The 19,912-nt window shown below is 43.5% G+C and overlaps 1 protein-coding gene across 1 annotated transcript in view; it reads left to right on the top strand.

The window, feature by feature from the left end:
* SELENOI (selenoprotein I) overlaps nt 1-19,912 on the top strand; it is a 1,061,441-nt gene that overhangs the window by 281,551 nt on the left and 759,978 nt on the right. The window contains exon 5 of the mRNA XM_044062854.1: nt 9,929-10,191. Within this exon, the coding sequence (XP_043918789.1) occupies nt 9,929-10,191 (263 nt within the window). The remainder of the gene's footprint in view (nt 1-9,928; nt 10,192-19,912) is intronic.

Below are 19,912 nucleotides of genomic sequence, written 5' to 3'. Positions count from 1 at the left end.
CCCACTTGCTTGGAAGGTGGACTCCCTATCCTTCAGTTGGAAAAGCCTGACAGCATACGCATTCCCACCACTTCCTTTGATGCACAAGGTGCTTCTCAAGATCAAAGAGGAACGTCCGAGGATCATTCTGATAGCCCCAGACTGGCCAAGACAACATTGGTACCCACTGCTGAGGAGCATGTCCCGGGAACAAATATGGAAACTGCCCCTGATCCCATTACTGCTGACACAGAACAACTACAACATTCTGCATCCAAACCTAAAAACTCTGCAGCTAACTGCCTGGAACATTACATAACAGAAATTAACCCAAATTTATCCCAAAGGGTTAAAGACATAATCCTGGAAGCTCGTAGACCTTCAACAAGAAAGAATTATGCAGCAAAATGGAAAAGATATCTCATCTGGAGTACGGCAAAGGGGCAAGATGTGATACTGGTTAACATAGCCAACATCCTGGAGTACTTGGCGGAGCTCTACCACACAGGCCTGTCCTATTCCTCCATCAAGATACATGCATCAGCTATTTCAGCACAATACAGCTTGGATCCTCCTGTCTTCTCGCATCCTCTGCTCAGACAGTTTCTGAGGGAATTAAAATGTAAAACCTCCCAGGAAACCTCCATTGCCAGCATGGGACTTGAACTTTGTGCTAGAAAAACTGACTCTACCTCCTTTCGAGCCAGCAGCTACAGCAGACTTGCAATACTTATCCTGGAAGACTGCCTTCCTGCTGGCAATAACTTCAGCAAGAAGGGTCTCTGAACTACAAGCATTAATGGCAGTACAACCCTTCCTGATCTTCCATCAAGATAGAGTGTCCATGAGAACAAATCCTACATTTATGCCTAAGGTGGTATCCAGAGTCTCTTTAAATCAGGCTATCCACCTTCCTACATTCTTCCCCAATCCACAGAACAGGGGAGAAAAGCTCTTACATACCTTGGATGTACACAGGCAATTACGCTACTACCTGGACAGGACAAAAACCAATAGAAAAACTGACCAGCTTTTGGTAGCTTATGCAACAGGAAAAGAAGGAAAACCAATTTCTAAACAGACAATCTCCAAATGGATAGGAAATTGCATTAGATTTTGTTACTCCTACCATGGAAAGAAAACTCCAGAGAACATCAGGCCTCACTCCACAAGGGCCACAGCCACTACCACAGCTTTCTTACGAGGAGTGGCTACCAAGGACATTATAGAGGCTGCTACTTGGACCTCCGTGCATACATTTGCCAAGCATTATAACTTACCTCTATACTCTAGATCCCGTGCTGGTTTTGCCACTGCTGTTTTGCAAGGGATCCTGACTACACCATAATCTATTCTCATTACCTCCTCCCTAGTTTAGCTATGGTATTCTACCCATTTGTAAGGACTGCAGATGCATCCTTGAAGGACATAGTACAGTTTTGTACCTACCATAAATGTAGATGTCCGAGAGGAATGCATCTGCAGTCAGGATTACCCACCCTCCTTCCCTCTGAGGTACTCCTAGGTACTTACCAATCTTCAGCTAGCTTGGGGATCTATTATGGTGTATTTGTTTGTATATATGTACATACATGTTTATTTTGTGTGTTTGCTCTCTACTATTTGGAAACTTTGGCATTTATCCAAATTTAGCCTACCAAGAGGGCACCTGGCATCTGGGGCAAGAAACACTGAGGAAAATGGCGTCGGCTGATGCCTTTATACCCGAAGAACTGCCGCAATGACGTCGGGTGAAGTGCGACACCAGCCGAAGCCAGACCCAGACTTTGGAATCCGGCCGACCGAAGGGCTGCCTGACGACAGGACAACCCATTTGTAAGGACTGCAGATGCATTCCTCTCGGACATCTACATTTATGGTAGGTACAAAACTGTACTTTTCTTCTATTCCAGTGATGGCCAAGGGACTCTGTTTACATACTCATGATGGTGCAAATCCTGATGATGGCCAAGGGACTCTGTTTACATACTCATGATGGTGCAAATCCTGATGAAATCCCAAAAGACATCCACTAGAAGGATATACAAATTATACTAGATAAAATTTTCCATGTGTGCAACTTGACAATTCTTTTTGCTGTCTCAGTTCCAGCTATTCCTCAACAGTGGGTCAATCCTTTCCTTGTCCCAGTTCTTGCTGTTCACTTTTTAACTGCCATTTGTGACAAAGGGTCCATCCTTTTCACTTTGAAGGTACATCCTGCAGCTGTTTCTCATCTTCTCCACGGGATCAAATTCACTTCCTTACCATCCTCAAATCTGTCATATCTTCACAGGGGAGCATTCCTACTGAGGCTTGCCTTTAAATACCCTTTTCCTCTGTGCTTTTTGGGACTTTGGTTTTTTCTTTGAGAAATTGAAGCGTTGCACTTTTAAGCTAGTGGCCACAGCAGACCTGAAATATTTATTCTGAGAGACTGCCGTGGATGTCGGTTTGGAGTTATAGGCCCTATCTTATTGATCCAGTTACTTCTTTTTTTTATACATGCAGAGTTGCATACAGAAATAATCCAGACCCTCTGACCTTAATCTGAATCGGCCTGTTAATCTTCCTGAGGTTTTTCTGAGTTCTGTAGCAAGGGTGACTAGCTGTTTCATCGCCTGGACATTCACGAGCAGATGTTCATCGTGTTACCCTGCTGCAGTCATCACACTTAGGTTATCCTGTCGTCAGGCGGTCCCGCAGTCTGCCAGAATTCCAAAGTCTTGGTCCGGCGTCGGTTGCTGTCGCTTCTTCCCTGATGTCAGTGTGCCAGGGGTATATATAATGCATCCGACACCATTTTCTTCAGTCTTTATTGCCGCGCGGTGCCCGAAGCAGAAGCAGTTCGCAAGTGCTGGTCGGCCGACTCCTGAGATTTTTTGAAGTCGAATTTCAGATCCGAAGTCTTCAATAAAGCTAAGTACCCCGTTGGGGAAACTTTTCTTGCCTCAGACCGATGTCAGAAAAAGTTAACAATTGTATTTCTTGTGGGAAGCAAATACCTCATAAGGATTTTCACTCTTACTGCATACCTTGCCTAGGCCCAGAGCACGACGTCACTGGTTGTCATTTTTGTGCTAGGTGTAATAAGCGTACTTTAAAAAGACGCTTTGATTTTGCACGACACTACTTCGGTAGAAAATTTAACTACACAATGCCGTCGGAGCAACCGGCTACCGGCTTGCACAAAAAACGCAAGGATAAGGACAGGCAGCCTAGGCCCAAGCCAAACTCTGAGGCCTTGGCTGGACCGGTCTCCTGTTCACTGGTCAGTGAGGCTCCGACGCAGCCCCTGACTACCGCAGATTTGGAATCCGAGACCGCTTCAGAGCCTTTGGCGGAGAGCGCTAGGCTGACACAGCCATTTTGTTCAGCCCCTACCGACGACTCTGCAGCAAGAGATGTCGGTGCTGCAGAAACACCTTCGGTTTCTGAAGGCATCTTCAGACCGACGACGCTCACCATAACAACGTATCCTAAGGTTAAGACTCCTATTAAACCTAAAAAGACTGCACTTCAGTCTCCTGTTCAAGGCCCCATGCCTAAGCAACAGATGCTTAAAATGGCTGAAGATTTGATCTCTTTAATCAGGGGTTCGCAACCCCCACCCGACAAAAGGCCTAGACAAGAGGAAGATTATGCCTCCTCTGATCAAGTGTCTATTTCCTCAGGCTCCTCTGAGGACCAAGATTACTCTTTCTCCCCTTATGAAGATTCTGATGCTGAGGATTCTATTCCCTCAGCTTCTCCTCCTGAAGATTACTCCTTTGGGGAAACTTTATACACTATGAGGGAACATTTTCACTGGGAAGGTCAGGACTACTCTGACTCAAAGAAAAGGCTCAGAGAGTTTATTTTACTCCCCCAGCACAGACCACTTGCTATTCCCCCAGTTTTAGACATTGTGGATGATGTTTACTTAGAATCTAGTTTGAACCCAGATTCTCTGCCTCCTGCTCCAGCCAAACCAGACAGATACTATAGAGTGCCTGATTCCCACAAATTCCTTTATAAAAGCCCTGTTGCTGATCCAGAGACTATCTCCCAGGGTCCCAAAGGGGCTAAGGCTTCTATGGCAAAAAATCCTGTACCCTCTGAAAGGGACTCCAGAGCACTAGACAGGTGGGGGAAAAAGGTTTACACCTCAGCCACTCTAGCTACGAGAGCACTAAATTGCCAATTTCACATGCTAAAATATCAGCAGTTTCTTTTGTCTCAGCTATAACAAAAAATGAAGCACACTCCCTCAACGGTCTGAATTGAAAGAAATGCAGGATCTGTTGCATGCAGCTGAACAGGTGGGCAAACATACTTTACAATGTGGTTTTGATTCTTTGGAGGCTTCCTGCAGAGCAGCTGTCACTGGGTCTGTTATACGTAGGCATGCTTGGTTAAAGGAACAAACTCTGCCTGATCATGTTAAAGCAAAGCTTCTAGATGCTCCCTTACAGCAGGATGTTCTATTTGGAGTTAAGGCAGAAGAAGTAAATGGAGGATAAGGCAAAATCTATGCAGACAGTCAAAGATTTTCTACAGATACAGCCCCCTCGCTTCAGCAGAAATTGGTCAACTAAAAATCGGTCCTTTCCAGCTACTGACAGACCACAGAGGGGTAAATACAGACGTCCAAGAGGCAGAGGACAACCACAAGCCCAATACAAACCTCGACAATGGGGCACTGCAACACAGAAGGGGGGAGAAGACAGGCCCCAATCTACCAGAAGACAAACTCAATGACTTGCACCTCATCTGGCCAAGCAACACTCTCTTGGCAGCTCCCTTGGGAGGAAAACTCGCACTTTTTTCAGACAACTGACACATTGTCACAAAGGACAAATGGGTCCTAGACATAATTTCACGAGGATACATATTCCATTTCCACACCTTGCCAATGAAAAGAGGAATGCCAAACCTGCCACAAAATCAATGGGCAGAGGCACAAAAACAAATTACAGCTCTCATGGATATGAGAGCCATTCAACTGGTACCTACACGAGAGCAAGGCCAAGGATTTTACTCAAGACTCTTTCTAGTCCCCAGAAAGGACAATGCCTGGAGACCAATTCTGGACCTTTCAATTCTAAATGTCTTCTTACAAGTACCCAAATTCAAGATGCTAACACTACAACAGCTTCTTCCCATGTTGGGCAAGAAAGCATGGCTAGTAACGTTGGACCTCAAGGAGGCATACTTGCATGTCCCTATCAGACAAAGTTGCAGAAGATACCTCCGTTTCATTGCAGGTTCAACCCATTACCAATTCTCTGCACTGCCCTTTGGCTTATCTACTGCGCCCAGGGTCTTCACAAAATGCCTGGCACCAGTAATTGCATACTGCAGACAAAGAGGAATTCAAATATACCCATACCTGGACGACCGCCTCATCCAAGCAGAAAGCAAGGACATCCTCTTACAACATCTGGCTTTTGTAAAACATCTAAGTTGCCTGGGGTACACAGTAAACGAAAATAAATCAAAACTAGTACCCTCACAAAATATGACATTCCTGGGTGCCAGCTTGAATACAACGGCCCAGAAGGCTTATCTGACGCCAGACAAACAACTACAACTGACTCAATATTTCAAAACAATAGCAACAAAGACCCTACTCCTTGCAAGAAAAGTTCTGCAGTTCTTGAGCTTCATGGCATCTTGCATACTACTACTACCATTTGCAAAGTTGCATATGAGGAAATTACAGTGGTACCTAAAAAGTGTCTGGTCTCAACACAGCCACAGCTTGGACACAATGATATCTCTCATTCCTTGCCTACAACAGGAGTTTCTATGGTGGTCACAGGCATGTCACCTCAACAAGGGTCAGCCTTTCACCTTGCCCCCAGCCAGGCAAACTATGACAACAGCTGCATCGGACTACGCCTGGGGGGGGCACACATGGCAGGACAGTGCATTCAAGGCGTATGGACTGCAGATCAAAGAAATCTGCACATCAATCAAAAAGAGATGCTAGCTGTACAGAATACTCTTGACAGCCTTCAAGAACCTATTACATCCAGGACAACTTACAATAAGTACGGACAACACCACAGTAATGTGGTACATAAACAAACAAGGGGATACACACTCCTACCCTCTGTGCAGGCAAGCAATGAACTTGTGGAACACAGCACTGGCTTCCGAAGTTCAGTTACAAGCTCAATTCCTGCCAGGAAAAAAGAACACATTGGCAGACTACCTCAGCAGAAACATCATGGATCCCCACGAGTGGAAACTGGATCCACGAGTATTTGCAATGATAACTCAAAAATGGGGCCTTCCAGACAGCCCAAAACTATCAGCTAACAAAATTTTGTACAAGGACACTTCACCATCATGCTTGGAAAGTGGACGCACTCTCATTCAGTTGGAAAAACCTGACAGTATATGCCTTCCCTCCATTGCCTCTCCTCACAAAGGTGCTTCTGAAAATCAGAAAGGAGAGACCACGACTGATACTCATAGCCACGCCAGCACTGGTACCCACTATTAAGGAATATGGCCCAGGGCCCACCTTGGATTTTGCCACAAATTGCTCATTTGCTCACACAGCAAAACAGTCAGATTCTACACAGCCAGCTCAAAACCTTAAATCTGACTGCATGGCAAATCAACTAAGCATCCAGCCATCTCCTCTTTCCCAAGCAGTCATGGATGTTCTTCTGGAAGCTAGGAGGCCCTGCACCAGGAAGGCCTACTCGGACAAATGGAAAAGATTTTGCGCCTGGAACCAAGCTAAAGGACAAAACACACTTCAGCCTCACATGCCTCAGATTCTACAGTATTTAACTGAGATGTTGCACAAAGGACTTTCTTTTTCTTCCATTAAAATCCATGCATCAGCTATTTCAGCCCACTACAACACGGATCCACCCTTATTTTCACATCCACTTCTAAGGCAGCTCCTCAGAGGGGCAAAAAACATTAGACCCCCCCAAGGAGAGCACCTACACCAACATGGGACCTCAGTTTTGTTCTGGAAAAACTTACGCTACCTCCCTTTGAACCAGCTTTCTCTGCAGATCTACAGTTTCTATCATGGAAGACTGCCCTGCTGCTAGCAATAACTTCAGCTAGAAGAGTCTCAGAGCTGCAGGCACTAATGGCAGTGGAACCTTTCCTCATTTTCCATCAAGACAGAGTTTCTCTACGAACTAATCCTTCCTTCATGCCTAAGGTGGTTTCCAGTGTGGCTTTAAATAAAACCATACACTTACCCACCTTCTTCCCAAATCCCCAGAACAAAGGAGAAAGACTCCTGCATTCCTTGGACATTCACAGGCAACTTCGTTACTACTTGGATAAAACTAAGGTTTTCAGAAAATCTGACCAGCTCTTTGTATCCTATGCAACAGCTTCACAAGGGAAGGCTATATCAAAACGAACCATTTCCAAATGGATAGGACATTGCATTCGTTTTTGCTGTTCCCATAATGGAAAACCAGTTCCTGCTACCATTAGGCCCCACTCTACCAGGGCAACAGCTACATCTACAGCCTTCCTCAGGGGGGTTCCAACCAAGGATATTTTGGAAGCTGCAACTTGGAGTTCAGTACACACCTTTACCAAACACTACCACTTACCACTTTACTCTAAGACTAGAGCTGACTTCGCCACTGCAGTTCTGCAGGGCCTTCTAGCCTCCCCTAACCCTCTATGAATCCTCCACCCATCCTTAGCTTTGGGATTCTACCCAAGTGTGATGACTGCAGCATGGTAACATGATGAACATAGAACAGTTTTGTACCTACCATAAATGTAGATGTTCGAGTGTTCACCCTGCTGCAGTCCAGGTTACCCCCCCTCCATCCCCTCTGATCTAACTGGCTAAATCTCTACAAAACCTTCCTGATGTATTTGCTTATAGCTAGAGGGATTTTGTGTTTGTGCTAAAACTTCATAAATTGGTACTAATTACTGACCACCTTTTTGGGGGCACCTGACATCTGGGGCAAGAAAAACTGAAGAAAATGGCGTCGGATGCATTATATATACCCCTGGTGCACTGACGTGAGGGAAGAAGCGACAGCAACCGATGCCGGACCAAGACTTTGGAATTCCGGCCGACTGCGGGACCGCCTGACGACAGGATAACCCAAGTGTGATGACTGCAGCAGGGTGAACACTCGAACATCTACATTTATGGTAGGTACAAAACTGTACTATATGATTCCACATGCACAGAGCAAAATTCTTAGGAAAGATTTTCAGTCTGTTTAATTTCTATCTTTTGCTACAAACAGGCTGGGCCAAAAGGTATCTAAAGTTATCTTGTCTAAGTAGCTTTCTTATTACACTGATTACTGTTTTGTCTACAGTAGTAAGGATTTACCAAGTAAAAATAGATCTCATTCAACAAAATCAATGTGTCCAGCTTTTTTTTTATAAACATTCTTCTTTAGATTATATTTGTGCTTCTGTGATACGGTCTTCATTGCGTACGTGTGCAAGAGTCTCTAAGTTGGGTATGATCTTGAGATCTGGGTCTTCCTTTGGAGCCACCATTCACTGAGGTACTTTACCATAACCACCCAAAACACTCAGCTGGGGACTGTGCCCTAATGTTTGAAGTGGATGAACTAGATCATATTGAATGCAGAAGTTATGTACTTGCCATAATGTTAACTCTTCATAGTGTGTGTCTGTCCACTTACACATACTGTCCCACCCCCATAAATTACTTTGCCCCTTTGTTGAGCCTGATAGACCTTAACTGAGGCCTTAGTTAACTCTGGTCATTGGTGCATTGGTAGGTGTTTGGTTATTCTTAACCTTGGGCAGACCTGATCTGGAGATCAAAGTGGGAGTGAGGAAAGGAGCTAGAGCTTTGAAAGAAGCCCTGTAAGGTGCCAGGGTGATACCACCTATGGTGACTAGCCCTGTTGTCTTAAAGTGGATGGACATGTAAATCCTATTATTATAAGTGCACTTTTTCTAAATGTATACCATTTTACTGCTTGTTTGTTTTAGTTGTATGTAGTTCATTTGCTTTTGCAAAAGGATATACCTCTAAGTATGAAAATTAAATGCAAATACAGAGAATTTGAACATACAGAGGTACTTAATGCAGCTAATCATATAGATTTTAATATCGTAAAACAAATCTTTGAGTGAATGGGTGAGATCAATCATTTTGGTTGTTTTGATTTAATTTTGCTGAATAATTCACAATAAGCAAAGTACCCTTGTTTAGGGGTGACCTGTGAATCTTGACATGGCTAAATAAGTCATGTAGCATAAAAGTGCGGGATAGTCAGATGTAGTATTTCAGATATTTTTATTTACTGTTTTTTAATTGAATAGGTGGTCTAGCCCAAGGCCCTTTTCTGCCATGACACAAGTACAGAAATAAAAAGAGACAACCTGAATGATCAGTAAGTATATAATACGTAGGGACAAATGCAAAATCAAATGTTTTAAAGGGTCTTTAAGCATATGCTTGTTACAGAGTCTTATCTACAGAGAAATACTGCAGAGATTATATAAATAAAGAATAATAAAACCAAAGTTGTCTGATATTTGCAGTATGTACATGGTCTGCAATGGCTTTTTAAGACCTCATATTGAACCCTCTTTCTTTATTGCCAATAAGGTTTCCCCATTATGATCGTGCTGCTAATTTAGCTGTCACTGGAGTTTGTCAGGCTATTACAACACGTTCAGTACAGTGGCAGATTATACTTGCCAAGACTTCAGATGCTTTTTGAACAGCATGCCCTATAGTGACTAAGTGGACTTCTGCTTTAGCATGTACTGCTTCTGTCCACTTTAACAAGTACCACTTCTTTAAATTGCATGTCTTTTGAAATGTGCTTTAAAATGGAGCCTTACATAGAACTTTTCAGTTTAATGATAATGTACATATTGGGTAGAATATTCTGTTTCTGGCTTTAACTGTTAAAACTATGAATCCACTAATACAAGTAATTTCTTTACTTTGCTTTTTTAGATGGTGTTGATGGGAAGCAAGCTCGTCGGACCAACTCCAGTACTCCATTGGGAGAATTGTTTGATCATGGCCTGGATAGCTGGGCCTGCATATTTTTTGTAGTAACAGTTTATTCTATCTTCGGCCGGGGAGAGACTGGTGTTAGTGTTTTAACACTCTACTTCATCCTATGGGTGGTACTTTTTTCATTCATCCTTTCCCACTGGGAAAAGTACAATACAGGGATTCTCTTCCTCCCTTGGGGATATGACATTAGCCAAGTGGTAAGTCTTGTGTTTAAATAAAGTAAAATACATAAATTAGTATAGTAGTCACTTTAAACTACAGTATAGTATGCATGGATTTAGTACTGGAAGATATTCTTTGAACTTCAATATGGTGTTGCATTTGGCACACAGTTTGCCTGCCTAACTGCTGTCAGAACTCAAGTCTTGTTATAATGGAGCCTAGTTGCCATCCCTGCTTGAGGTAACTTGCTTATAAATGCATTTTTTTACGGACTGCTGCTATAAATCTTCTGTTCTAATATCATATGATTATTCATGTCATACCTGTATAGGGTTAGTTGTGGCAAGTGCACTTGGCTCAGTCATCAGAGTATCTCAGTCCTCTTTCTGTCATCTGTGGTACCCAGGACCTGTACCAGTGGTCACAGACAACACCTCAGTGATGCGACACAAAAAGAAACTGTGAGGTCTGAATCATACTGTCTGTGTACCTTAGCCATTGCAGCCTGGGATATAGCAGTTCAGCACAACCTCGCTCTACAGCAAAACCTGGTGGGGCAGACAAGAGCAGACCGTCATGAATGGAAATTGTGTCTGGGTTTTCCAGGATTTAATCCTGCTTTGGGGAACAACATGGCTGTGTTTCCATTCACAACAAACAACTGAAAATTTTTGCTCAGACTCATTGCAAGCAAGCCTGGAAAATGGACGCATGTCTTTGGGTGCGAATGTTCCTATGTATGCCATCCCACTGATATGTAAAAGATTGTGAAGATCCAGAAGGACTCTTCAAAGATCCTTCTGGCCCAGCCAACAGTGTTTTTCTCTTCTTTTTGAAATCACCAAAGCAATTAACCACTAGCTTCCTCACAAACTTGACTTACACAAGACAGGTAGTTAGATATACCCCAACTTGAAACAACTTCAGCCAGTGCCTGGAGGATAAATGCATAAAGAGTATTAAAATGTTATTTTTTGAGGACATGCAGCAGGTATTAATGAAGTCAAGGAACTCCGCTACTAGGAAGTTGTATATTAGCAAATGGAGAACATTCTCTAGTTGATGCCGGATTATGAACCTAGACCCATTTAAAGCCAGCTTTTCTCTACTTCTACAATATTTGTGGGTTATCCATTGTCCATGTCTTATTCCTCTGTCGTGGTGCATCTTTTGGCCATTTTAGCATGCCTGCCCATGGATCCCACTTTTCATAGGTTCATAGCTGAATATTAGGTTAACTGCCCTGAAGGACCATTTTAAGTCTAGCCAATAATCTGAGGTCAGAATCAAACCCTTTACCCTTGTGTTCATGAGGCAAAGACCTTAACTGTTATGAGAAACCCTTATATCAGTGCACTGTTATGTCAAGCTGTTTTTGAAAGGGATTCGACATACCTTTCTGCCTAGAAAGCAGGTGGCTGTACCTTGGGATCTTAATTTTGTTTTGGAAAAATTAATATTTTCTTCATTGGAACCAGTTTGTCAGGTTTGAGGTTCTTAATGTGGAAATAAGTGTTGCTGGTTGCCCTGACTTCTAAAAGGAAGTGTGTCTTAAGTTGCAATCTCTTACGATAGTCAGCCTTATTTTATTTTCCATAAAGACAGAGTTTCTTTGAGAATTAATTTTTTACTTATAACTAGTGATATCTGAGTTTACTTTGAGCCAAGCTATCCATTGCCCTGTCTTCTTTACAGAACCTAAAAATGATGGGGGAAGTAATGCCTTTCTTGTATCACTATTGCAGCATTCCAGTACTAATGGGTTGTCCTGCCCGAGATAACCTGACTTCCGAAGTTCAACAAACACTACAGATGTAGCCAACAAATGCTCAGTGGCACATAAAATCAATCCAGAAAAACAATTCATTGAGGAAGGGTGTTTTACCTGAAAACTTTGCACCCGTTTGAAAATAAATTATATTAGCACTGGCATCTGTAAACTCTGACTGTGTTTTTTGGGTAACCTGACTTCCGGCCAACATACCAAAGCCAAAATGTTCCTGGAGCTCCATATGTTTCATGCATGACCTTTTCCTGCATTCGTATACATAATCGGACACAGGAATGCAAAATCCGCAGAATGTCTTGTTGCCAGGCCATACACAGGATTTTCGCTGCCATCAGTCTGCATTCTTGTTGCTACTACCAGTGCCTACACTTATCCAGTTAATTTTCCCCATTGAGGAACCTGCTTTTTTCTTGTTTCTTATACAGAAGATTTATTAGTCCCTTACAGAGTTCCACTCCCAATGTCTGTTTTCTGTAGGGGCTGAACAGTATTACAGAAATTGCAAAACCTGCCAGTCATTTCTGCCAAAAAACCATCATACTAGAGTTTCCTTCATAAACACTTGAGATGAACCTTTGAAACACCATGCACAAGTTAATGTGGCGGAAGCAGGGGGGGCATAGCTCAAATCCTTGTTGAAGAAGAGGTACTGGACACTTTAGTTGAGGTCCATCATGGTTCCAAACTACCATGTTTTGTTAATGCAGAAGGCACGCTTAAGAAAAAGAAAGAGGAAAGCCAAGCATATTTCTCCTGCTGAAATGTCTCAGGAAAAGGAATGGTTTGAATTTTTGCAAAGTTTATACAAGGCCATTTTGTCTTTGAAGCTCTCTTCTTTCCTTCCTCTGCACTTACCCCCACATGCCCCCACTCCTCTGAAGAGGAGGAAGAATCGTGATTCAGGTGAGGATTCCTTACCTTACTCATCTAAAATTCATTCTCTTGGACAACTTGCTTCAGATAATAGACACCTTGTCCCTTGACTGGCCTATAGAAGAGGTTTCCTTTGGGGGTACTATTGCTAGGGATTCCAGACAAGTCACCAACATGCAAAAAAGTTGCTATGACTTCCTTGAGGTAGGGACGCCTAAACCTACTCCAGTAAATGCCTGTCCTGGAGACTTTCTTGGATGCCTTTGCAGCCACTTCTTCCCTGATTCCCAGCCTGCAGCTCCCAAAAGGCCTGACAGGTTTTATAAGTTCTTGAGAACATGAAGTTTATGTACAAAACCCTGTAGCAGACCTTTCAGTTTTTTTCTGTATATACTGATAAGCCCACTAAGCTTTTTCCTGAAACTAATGTATTCCCATCAGGTATAGTAGGGCCGATGACCTATACGATAAAATTGTCTACACCTTTGCCAGCTTGGCCTTTAGGGACCTAAGTTCAGACCTGGATGACAAGATAGGTTTTACCCATTCTGGGGGAATTGAATTAAACCAGGTCTAATTGGGAAAATTTCAAACATATGGCACAGATGATGCACATGTTCAAGTTACACAAGTAGCCAGACATTCTATTAAATTTAGCTATGATACTGCAGAGACGAGCTGCAGCCACCATCTCTGTTATCCACAGATTTGCTTAGCTCTGACTCCAGTCTCTGCTAGAGGATATAAAGGCCAAGCTACAGGATTCTACTGCATCTGAACTTTTCAAAACACTGCAGGAGAAGGGTAAAATAAATGCAGAATTTTCAACAGAATTTTCTCACATCTGACCCCAGCTATTTAGGCAGTCATTCTTTTAAGTTCACTTCCTTTGTCCTCAGAACAAAAGCCACCCCCCCCCTCCCCCAAAGGGCAGGAAACAGCCTAAGAAAAGATTTCAGAAATAATATACTAGAGATTCCAAATCTTGGAAGAAGAAAAAAACTTTTTTAGATAAATCCTTTTTTCAGATAAATGAGTCTCAGTCTGTCTTCTGCCTCCCACTCCCACTTTTTGCTATGAACATCAAATAGTGAGCAGTCCAAGTAGAGTTTGCAACATACTGGACCTAGTACTGAAGCATTTGGAGAAGATTGCACCCCCAAAAGTCTTGTCCTCCGGTAAGGTCCATCCGTAAAGCTGTCTCGCTTGAAATCAAAATAAACTCCTTAACCCCAGTAAAAGCACTAACAGTTATAACTACTGCAGTGCAAGCTAGCAATTTGTCAAAATTCAGTGCCCCCCATTTCCAAGAACACTGCAGCCTATGTTGAATTGCTGTCAGAAATTCTGTACGTACATGTTTGTGGCTGCATAGAGGCTGCTGTACCTACCAGAAGTAGCCAAGAAAAAAACGCCCTGGTGTCATCCCAAATTAAATATAGAAAATAAAAAGAAAAAATGATGACAAAAAATCAGGAAGGATAATTGCAGCAGAGATTAACAACTCTTTCATCAAACTAAATAGGCAACTTAGAAGGCTAATTAGGTCAAACAGAGACAACTTTGAGGTTAAAATCGCCTCCCAGGTGAAAGATAACCATCAGGCCTTCTTCAGCCTTCAGGAACCTCAAGGGCAGTACTACAACAGAGTGCTAAACTGTTGGTTAATAGTGCCACATTCACCGAGCCTGATATAGCCATCCCGTTAGCAAACAAATTCAGTTGCAGCTCTCCCCTTCACCTCCACCTATTTCCCAGGGAATTCCCTCAAACATTCCCCCTCCAACTATAACTAGGGAGATCATATACTGGCTGCACTTGTAAAGCGAAGAACTCAGTTGCAGTAGACCCTGATAATATCTCATGGTGTCTCCTGAATAGTATAAATTACAACTTCTCATGACCCCCAAAGTTATTATTTAACTCTACTCTTAAAGCTGGCTTTGTGCCATGAGAATGGAGGACTACGACTGTCATCCCCTTTCGTAAGGGAGGACCTTCAACAGATCCTAGAAACTACAGACTCATTAGTCTGACTAGTCTTAACTTGCAAGGCCATGGAAAAAAAGTTGTGGGAATGATCAGTAAGGACATGGTAGACAATGGATCCGTCACAATTTGGCTTTCTCAAATGACTGACCCCACAGAGATAGCAGACCTTTTAACAGATAGGTTTGGCAAAAATTTCACTCCCTTATCCCCTCCTAACGTGCAACAAAACTTTCCCCCTCCCTACATATCTGAAGAGCAAGTCCCCAAAGCCTTGTCATTGCAAAAACACAAGCCTCAGTGGGACCTGACGACTTCCCAGGCTGTCTTCTAAACGGGCTAAAACATGAAGTAGCATCACCACTAAGTACCCTTTTCGATCATAGCCTAACCACAGGCTTTGTTCCTGTGGAATGAAGAACAGAAACAGTTATTCCTCTCCACAAAGGTGGTCTAGCAACAGAGCTGGGGGATTACAGACCCATAAGCCTGCCCAGCCTCATCTGTAAGGCCATTGAACATATTATGGACCTCATAATAAAGACATAGGTAACCTCCAAACCCTGGATCCTACCCAGTTCAACTTTGGGAAGGGCAGATTCTGCCTGTTAAATCTGGTGGCTTACTTTAAAAATGTGGCCATGGCCATTGATGAGGGCAAATCTGTGTACATATAACATACCTTGACCTGACAAAGGCTTTCGACACAATCCCACATTCAAGCATTACAGATAAACTTAAACTGTTTTTTAGCTGTTTGCTGCATTATTTTAAAATCTGCTCTTTTGTAGTTCCCTGTTTAAAATCCGCCTCTGGGCATTTTTTTCTGGCTATACTGCTCAGACAAGCTCCTCGTGGTCCTGCAGAGTGGTCCTAGCTACAGAGAACTCGGAAAAGTGACTACTTTCTGGATTTAAGTATCTCTGCTGTTTTTTTTACTTGGAATAGCTTCTGTAGCTTAACCTGAACAAGCTTAAACTGTTTTTTAGCTGTTTGCTGCATTATTTTAAAATCTGCACTTAAAGTTACTTTTTAGTCAAATTTGATCGAAAGTTTGTTTGTTTGTTTAATTTAACTGTTGAGGCTGCCCACTAAAGTGTGCTAGCCTGTGTAACTGATGTATCACTGTTTCTGCAGTTTCTGTGTGTTTCTATCAAAAAAACAAAAAAAATAATCCTTGTTTTCCTGCCTCTCCTCGACTAGTTTAGACCAGTTTACAGGCAGTGCTGTATTCTGGGCTGTGGTGTAGTTCCTGTGTTGTCCATTACCTTACTTGGATAGAAGGAAGTTTCTTTGCTCACCAGTGGGAGTGGGGAGCCTTGAGCAGCCTACCTGTCCCTGTAGGAAGTGACCTCAGCACAAGAGCTGTAGTAATTGGTTGTTTTGGACCATTTCTAGCTCTTGTGTAGTTCCCTGGTTAAAATCCGCGTTTGTACGGCTTTGCACGGTTGTGCGCATAGTGCAGCACCAGTTAAACTTCTGGCTCCGCCAAGTCTGCTCTTCAAATTTTCCCTTAAGGAAGCTCTACTCTTAGTATAATCAGACTACTCGCTATACTATAAGCCTAGCACTTGTTCTCAAAACTTCTCTACTAAGTAAGCACTCTCGTACTAAGTAAAGCACTACATCCACCTACCACCCCTGTGAATATCCACTTCCCTTAAAGGCACAGCACTCCCTTGTACTGTTCTAGCATGTCGAGTGGTAGATTACTGGCATCCTCTCCAGTTCAGCTGGTTAATCTGGGTATCTTGAGACAATGCTACAATTGTCTCATGTACACAGACAAACCCTCTCCTCCTCCCAACAAGCACAAATACATGTGAGAGATGCAACTATATAGCCAAACTGGAGGCTGAACTCTCTCAACTCAGGGCTGGCATGACCAGACAGGAGGAGATGGTAACCACACACACAACAAACCCATTCCCACATAGACCTACCACAACTGCAAACCAAATGCATAATAACACAAAGACATACTCGGAGGCTCTAATAAAAAACTTACCAAAACAACAGAGGCTCCCAAAGCAGACATCCAAAAATCCACCACCTCAAAACAAAACACATGCAACACATACTTCATTAAATCAGTGTGTCAACCAATCACAGCCCTTAAGGTCAAACACCATGCCTGATACACTAGTAATAGGTGACTCTATAGTCAGACACACGGATGTCCCGCTTACCAGGCTGAACAAGGAGAGGGTGACTGTGAGCTGCCTATTGGGAGCTAGGATTCGCCACATAACACACGCACTCAGGTCACTCCAAAGCAAGTACAAATATGACTCCGTCATTGTCCATGCTGGCGTGAATGACCTGAGACGTACCTCCCTGGACTATATGAAAAAAGACATAGAGGAGCTCTCCGATTATGTAGCCCAGGCTGGTATGACCCTGACCCTGAGCAGCATCTTGCCCTCACCAAGAATGATGTCACAATACAAAGACAAGATGATCAGCTTTAACAACTGGCTTAAGTACTGGTGTCATTCTAAGGGGATCCAATGTCTGTCTGCCTGGGATGACATGTTGGACAAGCCACGCTGCTTTGCAAGGGATGGCTTGCACCTGTCACCACTGGGCTTCTGGATATTGGCTAAGGCTCTTGCCACCCCCATAGTGCCTTTTTTAGGCGAGGCTCAAAAGACAAACCCACCTCCTTAGAAAACAAAAATGGAAAAAAACTAAGGGTAATGCTGTTCAACGCCAGAAGTCTAAATCTCAAGATGCAGGCACTTGATGCACTCCTCAGCATGGAGAACATCGACGTCTGTGCAGTAACTTAAACCTGGTTCAAGGCTCCTGAGAGCATCCCAGCACTACCAGGCTTTACCTCGTATCATGCTTTTCGGCCCTCAAACCCGGGCCGAACCACAAAGGGATGGGGAGTGTCCATATTCATCAAGGGCACCCACACCTCCAGGTTAGTAGCAACACATGAAGCATCAGAGACCATACAGGTGCAACTAACCATAGGCAAAACTGCTATACAACTGGTTGCATGTTACAGACCACCCTCCCAATCTCAGGAACTCCACTCAGCCTTCCTGAAGACATTGGAGGATATGAATGTATCACAAAATACCATCATACTGGGAGACTTCAACTACCCAAACATAGATTGGGTACATTATTCTAGCCCTAACACCCTAGCCCAAAGGTTCCTGGAATTCATAAGTTCAAATGCACTGGAACAACTAGTCCCCTCTCCCACTAGGGGAGATAATTATACTAGACCTGATCATCACAAACATGGGGACAAAATGCTCCACACCGGAGGTATACTACTCACTAGTGAGATCTGACCACAAACTAATCACCCTGGATATACATATCCCACCTCCACCCCCAGCACAAAAGACCACAGTGAAAAACTTCTCAAAAGCAGACTTCACTCTTCTTAAGACTGAGATGGTATCCTTTAAGCCCACTGGGCCAGTGGATACCACATCCCACAATGCCGAATCCTTCACAAATGCTTTCTATGCACATCTCCAAGAATGCATGGATCATGCAATCCCAAATAAATCCAAGTCTCTGTCCACCAAAGGCAAGCGTCCTGTCTGGTGGACCTCCGCCATTAACAAATTGTATCACAAAAGAAGGAAGCTGCTGCACGTCAGAGCAAAATCCCATAAAGGGAAGACATCTCTGATCAACATTAGCAGAAAACTACGTTCTCTCATAAAAACATCCAAGGCCAACTTTGAGAGAAAAATCGCTAAGAGAAAAATCGCTAAGGACACTAAAGATAACCACAAAGCCTTCAGCTATGTTCGAAACCTGGGCGGAAACCCTCAGATATGCTCAGAGTTAGTTCACAACAACAAAAAATACACTGAACCCACAGATATTGCCAACATTCTGGCTGACAGGTTCAGTGCAAATTTCTCCCCTCCCTAACCCCCAAAAGAAGAAATACTTATCCCAGCTGAATGTAATCTCCCTGTCATCTCAGATGTCCAAGTGAGAACCGCCCTCAACAAAGCTAAAAACACAGCATCAGTGGGACCTGACGATATCCCGGGTTGCGTGCTACGTGAACTCCAAGAGGAGCTAAACCCGCACATAAAAATGCTATTTAACCTTAGCCTTACTACAGGATATGTACCTGAACACTGGCGTACAGCAACAGTGGTCCCACTCCACAAAGGGGGTACCTCTACTGACCCTGGGAACTACCGTCCCATAAGCTTAACCAGCCTGGTCTGCAAAGCTATGGAAAGAATCATTATGGAACTCATAAACAGAGCCATATGGGACCTACAGACACTTGACCCCACCCAGTTCGGCTTTGTAAAGGGCAGATCCTGCCTTTTGAACCTGGTTGACTTTTTCGAAACAGTCACTAGAGCCATTGATGAGGGCAAAGCAGACCATACAGCCTATCTGGACTTGGCTAAGGCCTTCGACACAATACCCCACTCAGGCATCATAGATAAGCTCAACAGCTTAAACGTAAACCCTTATGTCACTAGATGGGTTGCAAACTGGCTAAAGGACAGAACCCATAAAGTTAAAATCGCTGGAGCAATGTCAGGCTCAAAGCCAGTCACAAGTGGTGTCCCACAGGGATCTGTCCTGGGACCCCTCTTGTTCGGCATTTATTTCTCAGATGTTAAAGCAAAGATGGGAGGGTTGTGGCTGACAAAGTTCGCAGATGACTGCAAACTAGACGCCATAGTCGATACAGCAGCGGACACATACATCCTACAAAAAGGCCTCACAGCAACGGACAACTGATGCCGGAGTCACGGCCTTAAACTAAATGCCAAAAAATGTATAGTCACCCCCTTTGGGAAAAACAAAGTACCCACAAATTATCGACAGCAACCCACTGAGTACAGAAAAAGTAATCAGAGACCTAGGGACCCAAGTTGACAGCGACCTCTCATTTGACACCCACGTTGCCAAAGTGGTTAGAAAAACATTCTACCTTGCACACCTCATCATGAAGGGATTCACATCCAGATCCAAGGATGTCATTGTACCCCTATACTCCTCCCTCATCAGATCCATGATTGAGTACAATGCCCCATTTGGTATGTACCTCACCCGGCATTTGCAACAGCTGGAGAGACCACAAAAGTACCTCACCA

This window comes from Protopterus annectens, chromosome 2.part1 (assembly GCF_019279795.1).
Source record: "Protopterus annectens isolate FY-2018-M chromosome 2.part1, PAN1.0, whole genome shotgun sequence".
In the NCBI taxonomy this organism is placed as follows: Eukaryota; Metazoa; Chordata; order Ceratodontiformes; family Protopteridae; genus Protopterus; species Protopterus annectens.
Note: the sequence above shows the minus strand (reverse complement) of the source record. Positions and strands in the feature narration are given on the sequence as shown.